Genomic DNA, 14,375 nt, shown 5'->3' with positions numbered 1-14,375 from the left:
TCTTCCTGCCTCGGCCTTCCAAAGTGCTGGGATTACAGGCGTGAGCCACCCTTCCCCCCTAGCCCTATATTGCTAGTTTAAGATGGTCCTGTGGCATTTATTTAGCTTCGTAAAGGAGACTGATTTATGTTTGTATTTTTATCCCACTTTGTATTTCTTCATTTGGCATTGGTATCAGGTAGCTGTTATAAAGTGAACTGAAGCAAAATCTTTCTCTACGCTCTGAAACAGTTGACTACAGAAACGACTTTCCTTGAAAGTTTGGTAGAACGTGCACACAATCCCCTCTCTGCTCCAATCCTTAGGAGCATAGAAGGAGGATGGATTAGGCTGAGATAGCACTGTCAACCTCAGTGACAACTGATGACTGCTCCATATATGCCACTGTCCCCCACAGTCACCCCAGCTGCATTCCTTGTGGTCTTCTCTCCAGGACCCAGTTGGTAGATCTGCCTCTGTCCGGAACAGCCAGATGAAGGCGTTCTTGACCTTTGTTGTGCTATGCACTCTTGGCAATTTGGATGGACTCTTCTCAAAAAGATGTCTTTAAATCTAATAAGATATATCACATTAAAAAAAATCATATTGTGATATAATCATCAATGTTAAATGTGCAATTTTCATACTTTAAGCCCTTGCTACCCAAACTGGTACAAAGACCAGAAGTGTCCACATCAGCTGGGAGCTTGGTAGATCAAAATGCAGGAACCCAGGCTGCACCGTAGACCTACTGAATCAGAATCTGCATCTTAATGAGATGCTCCCAAGCCCGGGTGGTTAATATGCACAGTAGTCCCAGAGAAGCCCTGCATTTAATGTCAGGAGCTAGTGGCTAGCATATTAACTACCCTAATTGCAAAAGTGAGCATAAGTGATAACTTGGAGAACTACAGTGAGTGTAATGTGGTACGACCACATTTCATGTCCATTGACGAGGGTCTCCAGCACTGTTATTAGTGTGGTTTATTGCCTACATCCATAATTGAAGGCAATGCTAAACAGTAGTTAAGGTAGGGAAGATAAAAATGTAATCATTTCCCATATAAGATGTTAGACTCCTGAAATTTTATACACAGACCCCAGATAAAAATCTCCTGATGGCTGGGCGCAGTGGCTCACGCCTGTAATCCCAGCACTTTCAGAGGCTGAGGCAGGCAGATCAACTGAGGTCAGGAGTTCAAGACCAGCCTGGCCAACATGGTGAAACCCATCTCTACTAAAAATACAAATATTAGCCAGGCGTGGTGGTGGCTGCCTGTAATCCCAGCTACTTAGGAGGCTGAGGCAGGAGAATCGCTTGAACCTGGGAGGCACAGGTTGCAGTGAACCAAAATCATGCCACTGCACTCCAGCCTTGGGGACAGAGTGAGGCTCTGTCTATTAAAAAAAAAAAAATTTTTTTTTTAATCTCCTGATTTTGGAACAGTGTATCTTGAGCAAGAGAAACAAGTGTGAGGAACCACACAGTGGCCCTTGACAACAATTCTTGTCACTTTGTGTCATATTTCATTAGCCAGACTACGTCATGTCCAAACCAGAGGCTATTGGGACAGGGAAACATAATTCTCCCCATAAGTTACAGCAAATACTTGTGAACAATAAACAGTTTACCTTAGAGAGTAGATCTTTAGCATAATTTGTCATTGTTATCGATCTGTTTTGTTTCAGTTTTTTTGTTTTGTTTTGTTTTGTTTTTGAGAGACAGTCTTCCTCTTACCCAGGCTGGAGTACAGTGGTGCACTCTTGGCTTACTGCAACTTATGTCTCCCTGGTTCAAGTGATTCTCGTGCCTCAGCCTCCTGAGTAGCTGGGATTATAGCTGTGCACCACCATGCCTGGCTAATTTTTGTATTTTTACAGTGGAGATGCTGTTTCACCTTGGCCAGGCAGGTCTCAAACTCCTGACCTCAAGTCAAGGCGGATCCGCCTGCCTTGGCCTCCCAAAGTGTTGGGATTGCAGGTGTGAGCCACTGCACCCGGACTGTTTTCGATCTTTTAATCCAGACTTCGCAATTTTACATCTTCCTGGACCATCACCCATCTTATTGAGTCTTCTAAGTTTATTGGGGTATAAAGTTCTACTTAATAGTCACGATTGACTTTGTGTATCTGTAGTCCCCTTCTGCTTTTCCAAAGTCTATTGGAATGGTTTTCAACTAGGTACGATTTCACCCCCCAAGGGAACACTGTCTGGAGACATCTTCGATTGTTACAACTGGAGAAGGAAGGGTTCTCCTGGCATCTGGTGGGTGGAGGCCAGGGATGCCGCTAAACATCTTACAATGCAGAGGAAAGCACCAAACAGCAGAGAATTTCCAATAGTGTTGAGATGAAGAACCCTGATCTGTTGGTATCCTCTCTTTTTGAGCTAAGCCTTCCTTCTTAAGCACCATTTTTACTTTTATTGATCAAGAGCTATACGTAGCCTCACTTCTTTCTTTTGGTTTCTTGAATTGCATACTGTGCACTTGATTTCAGCATTTTGTTAGAAGCGAACTTAAATCTACAAACTACTTTAAAGCCATTATAGACTATAGGTTTTTTGTTTGGTTCTGTTTTGAGACGGAGTTTCGCTCTTGTTGCCCAGGCTGGAATGCAATGGTGCAATCTTGGCTCACCGCAACCTCCACCTCCTGGGTTCAAGCGATTCTCCTGCCTCAGCTTCCCAAGTAGCTGGGATTACAGGCATGTGCCACCACGTCTAGCTAATTTTTTTGTATTTTTAGTAGAGACGGGGTTTCTCCATGTTGGTCAGGTTGGTCTCGAACTCCCAAGCTCAGGTGATCTGCCTGCCTCGGCTTCCCAAAGTGCTGGGATTACAGACGTGAGCCACCGCGCCCAGCCACAGCCATAGGTTTTGAAATAGGAAACTTATCTGTTTCTGGAGTTTGTAATCTAATTTTGACAAAAACTGTCCTAAAAGACATTCTAAAACTTCCAAGATGACATTTTTGAAAAACCATTTGTGAAGCCATGTTACACTCATAAAAGTTTGACTTTTATCTACATACTGAACTCTCTCATCCATATGAAATTTTTAATGGATTTCACCATGATTTCTATTTTGCCTGATGCTAAAATTGATATTCCTACTTTTTTTAAGCATCTTTCTAGAATTTCTATTCTGTTCCTATCACTTTGATTTAGGTATCTTCAGAGCATTTAGTGGCTTTTTTTCTTAATTTAACTTAAACATATTTTTAACTTTTATTAAAGTAGAGATGAGTTCTCCCTGTGTTGCCCAGGTTGGTCTCAACCTTCCGGCCTCAAGCAATCCTCCTGCCTTGGCCTCCCAGTGTGCTGGGATTACTGGCGTTAGCCACAGCACCTGACCTATAACTTAAATCTTTAAGAGGGAAATGTAATACGTTTTTGTTTATAATATTTACTTTTACATCTAGTTATTTGATGTGATTTTTATTTTGTGCTGTTTGGTTTTTTCATTTCATAGAGACGAGTTCTTGTTCTGCCACCTAGGCTAGAGTGCAGTGGTATGATCAGAGCTCACCTTCTGGGCTCATGTGATCCTCCCACCTGAGCCTCCCAAGTAGCTGGGACTACAAGGGTATACCACCACACGTAGCAAATCCTTTTTTTTTTTTTTTTTTTTATTGGTAGAGTCAGGGTCTCACTGTGTTGCCCAGGCTGGTCTAGAACTTCTGGACTTAAGTGATCCTCTCAAAAGTGTTGGGATTACAGATGTGAGCCATTGTGCCCAACCAAGTCTGTCTCAAAAAAAAAAAAAAAAAAAAAAATCTTGCTCTGTCACCCAGGTTGGAGTGCAGTGGCACGATCTCGGCTCACTGCAACCTCCTCCTCCTGGGTTCAAGCCATTCTCCTGCCTCAGCCTCCCCAGTAGTTGGGATTACAGGTGTGCATCACCAAGCCCAGCTAATTTTTGTATTTTTAGTAGAGACAGGATTTCACCATGTTGGCCAGGCTGGTCTCGAACTCCTGACTTCATGATCTGCCCACCTTGACCCCCCAAAGTGCTGGGATTACAGGTGTGAGCCACCATGCCCAGTCGCCCCAACCAAGTCTTTTGATGGTTGTTTTTCTCTTGTCTGAAAGCTATACTTTTTCCATTGTACTATTTTCTCATATTCCCATCTTACCTTCACCATCACCCTTATTTTTTATTCTGGTGTACAGTGTTTAAGTGTGATACCAAGTCATATATCAACTATCTTCTCTCACTGAATGCTAATTCAAGTATAAGATTCTATTAAAACAGTTTCTCTAGAAAGTTGAAGATCCTGTTCCTGTCTTGCTAGCATCCACTGTTCTGAGGAGCTTTATGCTGATGTGAGCATTTTGCTGGTGGTTTTCTTTCTGGAAGCTTCCAGATCTCACCCTTCTTAGGGTTCTGAAATTGGACCACCCTGCTTCTAAATAAGATGCATGGCTGTCTTTAGTGTTGGGAAATAATTCTTCTCAGTTCTATCCTGGACCATCTAGAATGAGCTTTCGTGTCTTACCTTTTGGCGTCTTTTCCCCCTTGTCCTTTTGGGAGATTATTTAGCTGTATCTTCCATTTCTAAGATTTTTCTTAATAGGTGGCTTTTTCTTTTTGTTTTGTTTTTATAAGAGCAGTTTTAGGTTCACGGCAAAAGTGAACCTAAAGACAAGAAGATACAGATATTTCCCACATGCTCCCTGCTCCTGCGCATGCACAGCCTTCCCCATTACCAACATGACATTTGAATAGTGCATTTTTACCATAGATGAACCTGCACTGACACAACATTCTCAACCAAAGACCATAGTTTACAGTAAGGTTCTTTTTTTTTTTTTTTTTTTTTTTTGAGACAGTGTCTTGCTCTGTCACCCAGGCTAGAGTGCAGTGGCACGATCTGTGCTCACAACCTCAACCTCCTGGGCTCAGGTGATCTTCCCACCTCTGCCTCCCAAGTAGCTGGAACTACAGGCATGCACCACCACATCCAGCTAATATTTTGTATTTTTTGTGTAGAGACAGGGTTTTGCCATGTTGCCCAGTCTGGTCTCAAACTCCTGGGCTCAAGCGATCCACCCACCTCAGCCCCCCAAAGCACTGGAATTACAGGTGTGAGCCACCGCACCTGGCCAAGGTTCACTCTTGATGTTGTACATTCTGTGGGTGTGGACAAATGTATGATGACCTACATCCACCAATAGCTGTCATTCGACACCCTTTTTGCTGGTCAACTTATTAGAACTTTTATTTTGATTTCCATAGTTTTCATTTCTCTAATTTCATTTCCTCCCTTTGCTTTAGTAACTAAGTTCTTGACTTGGGCGTGTCTTTCTGGTTCTGGCTTTCCCCAAGCATTTGTTTATTGGGTAAACTAATTTTATTTGGATATGATCAGCCTGGAAGGGTTGGGCTAGGGGGTAGTGATGAAACATGGCTGGATGGAAGTGTTCTGGGTATGTGGTCTTCTGCTGTCCCTGGCATCTCTAACTACCAGGCCCTTGTATTCTTTTTCTGACCTCAGCACCCTTTGACCAACAGCCTAGGGGGAGATGCCGTGCTGCTTGCTGTTTGGAAGAAGTGAGAGGAAGGGGTCCACCTGACCATTCTCCATGTGGTTCATGAAGCTGTCCAAGATCCCTACAGCTGCCACTTCTTATCCTGAGTACTTCTATAACCACTGCCATTTTTCCCAAACAGGGTTTGGCCTGTAATTTTCTCCATCAATCAGATTTTTATGTCATCTTTCCCTTAGGATTTCTGAACTATCAATGAATGATACACATTCTTGTTTCCCAATATGCTGATGTAGACTTCAGTATCTTTCTCTCTCAGTATTTGGACAGGAGGAGGCGGCACACCCATATGCCCAGGCTATCATCTTGGTCAAATCTTTGTAGCCATCTTGACCAAAAAACCCTTAACTTTGACTCCTTATGTGTTTGAAGGAGACAAACCGCACAAGTGTGAGTTCTGTGACAAGTGCTTCAGCCGGAAGGACAACCTGACCATGCACATGCGGTGCCACACCAGTGTGAAGCCACACAAGTGTCACCTGTGTGACTACGCTGCCGTGGACAGCAGTAGCCTCAAGAAGCACCTGCGGATCCACTCTGATGAGCGGCCGTACAAATGCCAGCTCTGCCCCTATGCCAGCCGCAACTCCAGCCAGCTCACCGTCCACCTGCGATCTCACACGGGTGAGTCCCTGACCAGGAAACCTCAATCCCTTACTTTTTCTCTAATTTCTTAACCTTCATTTACTTAACAACACAAGCAACTTAAATGACTTGGTATGGTAGAAGTACAAGAATTTGGAAATTCTGTGATAATTGTGAGATTTGTCATTTTTCTGTTGCCGGAACAACAACTTTTGGTAAAATATGACTGACAGCTGGGTTTTATATCTTGACTATATAGAATCCAGCTGGGAGTAGATACACACTATATAACTGCCAAGAAGCCAAGGATGTATCTCAAGTCAGACCTATAAACTAGATGTTTCAGTAAATGTATACACTGATTGCATGGCTAAATTTGGAATGTAGCAGGATCCATTAAGTATAATTAAAAATCACAAACTTTTAATCTTAGGAACTTCCTTTATGGGACCCTACTGAAATAATGATAGGACCAACTCATCGTGGCATGGAAAAATGGGGTTTGAGATATTCATAAAGATGCTCATAAGTTGAAAATTTTCAATGAATTCCTGGAAAATGGTGAGCAGACAGGAACATAGTGACGTTTAAAACTGAGTATAGAAAGCTGTGTCCCAGCAGACAAATGGGAGGCAGCTGTACAGTTGGAAGCCAATGTTTCCAGCCAATATCCAAGTGCCCTGAGGGCTCTGGGCTTGGAACAAGCATGTAGACAGCCAGGGCCACAAAGCTTGGGGGACTAGCCAAGGCCTGGCAAAACTGCCCAACCAACCCAGTAGCAGGTGAAACCTCTGGCATCCATGTCTAATCATTAAACCAGTCTACTTTCCCAAATATAGTCCACCAAGGATCATGAGTCATTTATAGGAAATGAATGGAATAAAATGAGCCAAGTCAATAACTAATCCTGGAAGTAAGAGTACTTGGGTAATTTTCACATTCTAATTGGTGTCTACCCACTGGCAGAAATGTTGCATCCAAATAGAGACCTATGAAGAGATAATGAGAACAAAGAAGTATAGGATTTTATAGGATTGCTAGCTATAAAATTAATTTCCCAGAGATTACGGGGAAAAAAATTGGGTGAGTGAACTGAGAATAAGAGCCAGTCCTGAAGTCTGGTTTCTGACCAGGTCTAGGAAGAAAAGAAAATGGAAGTGAGAAGAAAATAGAGTGAAAATAGAAAATCAAATGAGAAATGAAGTCCACAATTCTAAGGGGCCAGGAGAGTAAAAGTGCTCACAGGATTCCAATCAGGATGGAAGGGAGTGGACAGGGGACGTCTATATCTAGAAATATGTCTGGGTAGTATTGGCTTCTAGGAGACAATGGAACAGTGCCCTCAAGAGTTGGGAAATGATTTTGAACTTAGAATTCTATACCCAGCCAAACTATCTCAAGTATGAGAGCAAAATAGAATGATGTGCAAGGACTCAAGATTTTACTCCCAGCCACCATGCTAGTGGGAGTTACTAGAAGATAAACTCTAGCAAAGGAAGGGAGGAAACATCTGGCATGATATATTTGATATGTGAATACCTGAATACGGCTAACTGGGATTGCAGCAAAGAGAATATCAGGCTGATACTTGTATAGAAAGTCAAGAGAAACTAAATCAGAAGTTTTAAAAATCCATTTTAAAAATTCCTTGTGAAAGGGCCGGGCGCGGTGGCTCAAGCCTGTAATCCAAGCACTTTGGGAGGCTGAGGCAGGCAGATCACGAGGTCAGGAGATCGAAGCCATCCTGGCTAACATGGTGAAACCCCGTCTCTACTAAAAATACAAAAAAATTAGCTGGGCGTGGTGGCGGGCACCTGTAGTCCCAGCTACTCGGGAGGCTGAGGCAGGAGAATGGCATGAACCTGGGAGGCGGAGCTTGCAGTGAGCTGAGATTGCATCACTGCACTCCAGCCTGGGCGACAGAGTGAGACTCTGTATCAAAAAAAAAAAAAAAATTCCTTGTGAAAGTTACAAAATTATGAGAGTGGATGACTTCTGAAACTGAGATTCCTTTTTTCAAGAAACACAGTCTAATCAAGAAGCAAGTTAAAATGTGCCCCCAAATGAGCAACACATAAGAAAAGAAAACAAAATTATATTGATGGGTGGTTACGCCATCCACTGGCCCGAGTGTGACAGCAGACTTATAAGGAAGTGATTGTAATCCTGGTGCAGTGTTTGGCTCCGATGAATATCACATTCCCAGTCACCATTTAAATTATTTATAGTTGGCTTCTGAACTTGAAATCTGAAAATGATTAAAGTATGAGAATTCACCAGACAGAATGGAAATATTTTTTTACTTAAAGGTGAAAAGAAAGCTACTTCTAACGAGTGAGGAGTTAAGTGTGGAGAAGGGGAGTGAATCCTCAAAAAACCTCAGAAGCTGATGGACTAAAATGTGAGGCTACTACTCAGCTTAAAAGTGTAAAAGTCACAACCACCAGAATGCAGGGGAGAGGTTAGGGAAAGGATGGGTGTGTAGAATAAGATGCTTATCTTTGTGTATATTCAACTGACGTTTAAAGCAGCAACCTCCAAAAACAACTAGAAACCCTTAGCAATGTCTCCAGGGAATGGGACTCTAAAGACCATGGCTCTTTATTATTTGTCCCCTGCTGCCATAATTATGCATTAATATTATAAATAAAATTTAGCCTGTAGTTAGTAAGAAACTTTAACTTGAAATACAAGCTCAATAACTGATGTCATATAGATTAAACACTATAGTAAGCATCTTCACAGGTCTTAGCTTGATTTGAAGCAGTTGTTTGTAATTTAAATCTCACCTCTTCTTCCACATTCAATTCTGGGATGTCAAGTTAAATGGGAGTTTAGATTTGAAACTGAAGGGGTCATCAAGAGTATGGACTTGAGTGCCATAGTGCCTGGGTTCCAAATCCCTGCTGTTTGACCTGAGTCAAGTAACTTGACCTCTCTGAGCCTCAGTTGTCCCATCTGTAAAGTGGGGGTAATAGTACCGACTCATAGGATTGTTGTGAGGATTGCATTAATATGCACAACAAGTGTTGTCATTAGGAGGTTGGGTTTAGAGTTCACAAAACCCAACCATCTCATGGCGGCCAAGTGTGCTGAGGCAGGTTGGGGTGGGAGGGTCTGTTTTGCCTGCCTGTTCTAATGGAAACACACCTTCCATTGCTAGGGGATACCCCCTTCCAGTGCTGGCTCTGTAGCGCCAAGTTCAAAATCAGCTCGGACTTGAAAAGGCACATGATCGTGCACTCGGGGGAGAAGCCTTTCAAGTGCGAGTTCTGCGACGTCCGCTGCACCATGAAGGCGAATCTCAAATCGCACATCCGCATCAAGCACACCTTCAAATGTCTGCACTGTGCCTTCCAGGGCCGGGACCGGGCTGACCTCCTGGAGCACAGCCGGCTGCACCAGGCCGACCACCCGGAGAAGTGTCCAGAGTGCAGCTACTCCTGCTCCAGCGCGGCCGCCCTGCGCGTGCACAGCAGAGTCCACTGTAAGGACCGTCCCTTCAAGTGTGACTTCTGCAGCTTCGACACGAAGCGGCCCAGCAGCCTGGCCAAGCACGTCGACAAGGTGCACAGGGACGAGGCCAAGACGGAGAACCGGGCCCCTCTGGGCAAGGAAGGGCTCAGAGAGGGCAGCTCCCAGCACGTGGCCAAGATCGTGACGCAGAGGGCCTTCCGCTGTGAGACCTGCGGCGCCTCCTTCGTCAGGGATGACTCTCTCAGATGCCACAAGAAGCAGCACAGTGATCAGAGTGAGAACAAGAACTCAGACTTGGTCACCTTCCCACCGGAAAGCGGTGCCTCGGGACAGCTCAGCACCCTGGTCTCCGTGGGGCAGCTCGAGGCTCCCCTAGAGCCCAGCCAAGACCTCTAGCTCAGCCGAAGAGGGTGGTCAGCTGTCGGAACTTCTGACCAGTGCTGTTGCCCAGCCCTTCAGAGGTGAGGCCACTGAGAGACAGGCTTTGGGCACCACTTCTGGGGCTGGCCGCTCCAACTTCACAGGCCTCCAGAGGAGATGGCTGGGCGACAGTGACGAAAGCAAAGCAAAGCAGGGCTGTGGAGACACTCCTCGCATTTGTCTCTTCCCTCCAAGGATTATCTAAGCAAGTCGACTTGTTCGTTCAAAGGCGGGGTCTGCCAAGCCCTGCTCTATCCAATGGGGATAGCTTCTACGTAACGGATTCCAATTTTAAAACTGATCCATCTCTGATGGAATTATTAAACTTAGACGATATAGAAAACTAAAACTAATCTCTAGAGTGGAAAGGGTTAAAGTGAGGAAGGTGTACATGAAGGGTCTGGGGTTGCTGGAAAACTTCTATTTCATAACCTGGGTGATCGTTCTAAGAGTGTTTGCCTTATATGTTTGTGTGGTTTCTTTTACCTGTTGTCTTACAATAAAAAAGGCAGACTCATGGTAGCATGATGTAAGGAATACTCAATTTTGCAGCCCTCCACAGACAGTTACGGTAGAAGGTTCTCCATCCCCAGCCCGCGCCCCATTCAGTAACTTAATTATAAACGCACATTGGATTTCTCAATGAGTTCCTACTGTAGTAAAACGAAATGCAGTTTGATCTGGAGGTGGCGCCAAAGATCAAGCTAACTAGCCCAGCCTGTGCTTGTCTGTTGTGGAATTCAAAATTCTGTTTAATTCTATTTGGAGAGAAAAGTCTAGGGGCCCAGTGGGCCCTGAGCTTGGTGCTGGGTGCTGGGATATGTGATACGTGGGACAGCCTCACACCAGCATCTGTTTCATCACGGAAAGCATTTAGTGTTTGCTGAACCCACAAACTACTGAAAATCCAACCTCTTCTCATAGATGGACCCTTAGGAGGTTATGAAATCTCAGTGGATATAATACTTACCCAAAGTTGCTTGGTTTCTACTTTTGGCATCTTTCCTTCAAATACTCTTTTTAAATATAAAGTCTTGTGTGCCCTCATCAAGCTGAACATCTCTGGAATTGAAACAGATTAAGTAGATCCATTGTTCCTGGTAAACTAAGAAAAAAGGACGTAAGATTTTATAGGTTGTGTAGAAGGGACTATTTCACTTGTGAAATAGAGGTACCTAGTTTATTTTGTGAATGGTGGTAGTTTGCGCAAATCTGACTCCGTTTAAGTTTTACATCAGGTAGGTGATGGTGTACTGCTGAATCTCTATTGTAAGAAGAAAAGATTAAAATGATGACAGAGACCCAGGATAGAATTAGTCTCTTTGGAGATGATCGTTTTGATCAGAAAAGTGTTTGGTTACTGAATGCTGGTGCTATTGTACAGTTGCTATTGTTACCTTTCTGCTATTTGTCGTGAGTCTGATCTGCGTTTCTGTTCTAGAAGGGTGTTAACCTTTCAAGTGGGAACACATAGATTGAAATCACATAAACGTTCCTTGTACTTCTTGTTATAGCTCTTTAGACAAAGAGGAAAGATATCAGCCTTTTTAGAAGGCATTTTTTCTTAACAGCTGTATGGACTTTAAGGATTTTATATCCAAGCTGGTATCACCCAGCAAACTTGGATTCCCAATAGAGCAGAGGTGAGTAAAAAGCTGTGAACCCAATATTTACTTCAGGCAGTGGGTGGGGCCATAAAGTTTTTTGCAACTACTCAGCTCTATGGTTTTAGTGCAAAAGCAACCATAGATTGCAAGAAAAAACAAATGTGTCTGTGTTCCAATAAAACTTTACAAAAACAGGTGGCAGGCTAGATTTGGCCCATGGTCTTAGAATGTAGCAAGCCCTCCTGCAGAGTACTTTGCTCTGAACTGGCAAGTGTGACTTGTAAAACACACTAAAAGATACCAAATTTTCTGGCAGAGACACAAATGGGATTTGCACAAAGCTGAGAGTGTAGTTCAAGAGAATAAGGCTGAATGAGTATTAAAAAAAATTTGGGTAACTTAAAAGAATTTTTGAGACTGATAAGAATTCCAAGATTCAGAGAAAAGTAGGCTAAGAGGGAAGTCTAGGACCAGGAAACTTGTAGGAGTAGGGATAGTCTTACCTTACCATTTCTAGGAAATTAGAAGATGGCAGTGGATGGGGTTAAATCATTCGGAATTGGGGGCTGAACTGGCTAAACCTGCTAGAATGAGACTTAAAATGTACAGGTAATAACCAAATAAAACAGCCTTAATAGAAAGGAGCAGCTGACATGGCACAGACCAGAATGGCAATTCTTACACCAGCCTTGATTTGCAGAGCCCTCTGGATCTGGAAGAGGAAACTGAGAATGTTTGCAGTTTGACTTCACCTGAGCCCCAGGGATCCGCAAACTTTTTCAGTTAAGGGCCAGATAGTAAATGTTTTGAGCTTTGCTGGTCCTACTTGTTATCAGCTCTGTTGCCACTGCTGTTGTAGCACAGAGGTTCCAACTCGGCCACTGTAATGCAGCTACAGAGAATAGGGAAGGAAATAAGTTTAGCTGTGGGCCAATAAAACTTTATTTATAAAAAGGACATGATTTGGAAGGCCAGTCTGTTAACCCCTAAGTACAAGCAACAGGGTGATTGGCCTTGGATAAAAGGCAAGGGGGAAATGTTAACATGAAATTGAGCCAGCATCAGTAATGAGTGTCTATGGTCCCAGCTACTTGGGAGACTGAGCTAGGAAGAACTATTTGAGCCCAAGAGTTCAAGTCGAGCCTGGGTAGCAATGCGACTCCATCTTTAGAAAAATTTCGTGGGGCCACTTTAAGGAAGGTGTTGCTCCCTGCCACAGACAGATGAGTTTCCGGTTAGGTATTGGGGAAAACTGGATCCTTTTGATCTTTACTCAGATCAGCTTGTAAAATCTCCACTGAAGAACAGAAATCAAGGCGATCTCCCGCCCCTCTGCTTAAGGTTTCTTGCTGCCTTCTAGACACTACAGAACACAAATAGCTTGTTTGTCTCCCTGTATTTAACCTCTTCTAAGAAAGCAGATGAGCCTCAATTCAAGTTGCCATCATGACTGAGCCAGGCACTGCACTAAGAACTTTACCTGTCTGCAGGTGTTTTTCTCCCAGGTGCTACCCAGAGCTGGGATAGGGTGAGGCACTTGCCTGGGACATGAGACTTAAGGGAGTGCCGAGAACTCAGTCGCCAAAAAATATTTTAATGCAGATTGGCAAACGGTGGCCCCACAGGTCATCTGCTTTGTTTTCGTAGTTCTGTGGAAAGTTGGCCTGGGATTAGGGCAAGTCAGGGCTGTGCAAGCAGAGTTGGATCCCGTGTTTAGAGTTCTGACATCCTGTTCATTGTAGGTTTCTTTTGCATTCATTTTGGTTTTTAAAAAGTTGGGTTATGGTATTTACCTTGATCAGCTGAGATTTGGGATACCACCTTAAATGTGTGCCTGAGGCCATGGCCTCTCCCACCCCACCTAGCCCCTGTCCCTCTTCAAATGCAGAAACTAAAGGATAAGGGGAAGAAACTTCCTAAAACAATATGACCCAGTAATAAATTGGGGCAGGGTGGTGACATCCTAGAAGCTGTCTCTTGTTTCCTTGAGATGGAGTTTCACGCTTGTCGCCCAGGCTGGAGTCCAATGGCGCGATCTCAGCTCACTGCAACCTCTGCCTCCTGGGTTCAAGCAATTCTCCTGCCTCAGCCTCCCAAGTAACTGGAATTACATACGCCTGCCATCATGACCTGCTAATTTTTTGTATTTTTAGTAGAGACAGGGTTTCACTATATTGGCCAGGCTGGTCTCGAACTCCTGACCTCGTGATCCACCTGCCTCGGCCTCCCAAAGTGCTGGGATTATAGGTGTGAGCCACCGTGCCTGGCCAAAAGCTGCCTCTTTTAAATATTTAACAGACAAAGACTGTATATATTCAGTGTCTATAATGTGTTGATTGGAAATACCTAAGCATCGTGTAATGACTACCACAGATTAACACAGCTGCCACCACTCATGCTGTGCCTTACAACCCAAAATTTGTTCATGTCATGACAAAGATTGTGCCCTTTGATCAACATCTCCCCGTTTCCCCCAACTCCTGGCAACCATCCTTCTACTCTGAGAAGCCACCTTTTTTTTAGTTATAAGCGAATGCAGTTGAAGATGGGAAATCCCTGCCTCGTTCAGCTAGAGGGATGTCATCTGAGTCTATTTTACTCTTCTGTAAAATGGGTCATGTCAGGCATTTGGCCTAATGATACAATCTACTGACTTAAGAGAAGTTGGCTTCCCTCTGTCTCCCCCACCCCCTGAGCCCTGCTTGCTTTTTTTCTTTTGTAGGGGGAGGAGGAATAACCAAGATCTAGGTACTGTGG

General features: G+C 43.9%; 1 protein-coding gene across 5 annotated transcripts in view; it reads left to right on the top strand.

The window, feature by feature from the left end:
- The window catches only part of ZFP64 (ZFP64 zinc finger protein), a 105,036-nt gene extending 94,503 nt beyond the window's left edge, over window positions 1-10,533 (top strand). For all 5 annotated transcript variants that reach the window (XM_003953776.5, XM_054674653.2, XM_054674654.2 and 2 more), the window contains 2 exons: window positions 5,902-6,153; window positions 9,278-10,533. In XM_003953776.5, coding sequence (XP_003953825.1) covers window positions 5,902-6,153; window positions 9,278-9,987 — 962 coding nt within the window. In that variant the 3' untranslated portion in view covers window positions 9,988-10,533. The remainder of the gene's footprint in view (window positions 1-5,901; window positions 6,154-9,277) is intronic.
- The last annotated feature ends 3,842 nt before the right edge of the window (window positions 10,534-14,375 follow it).

Source organism: Pan troglodytes, chromosome 21, assembly GCF_028858775.2.
Source record: "Pan troglodytes isolate AG18354 chromosome 21, NHGRI_mPanTro3-v2.0_pri, whole genome shotgun sequence".
Taxonomy (NCBI): domain Eukaryota; kingdom Metazoa; phylum Chordata; class Mammalia; order Primates; family Hominidae; genus Pan; species Pan troglodytes.
This window is presented reverse-complemented; position numbering and strand designations above follow the sequence as displayed.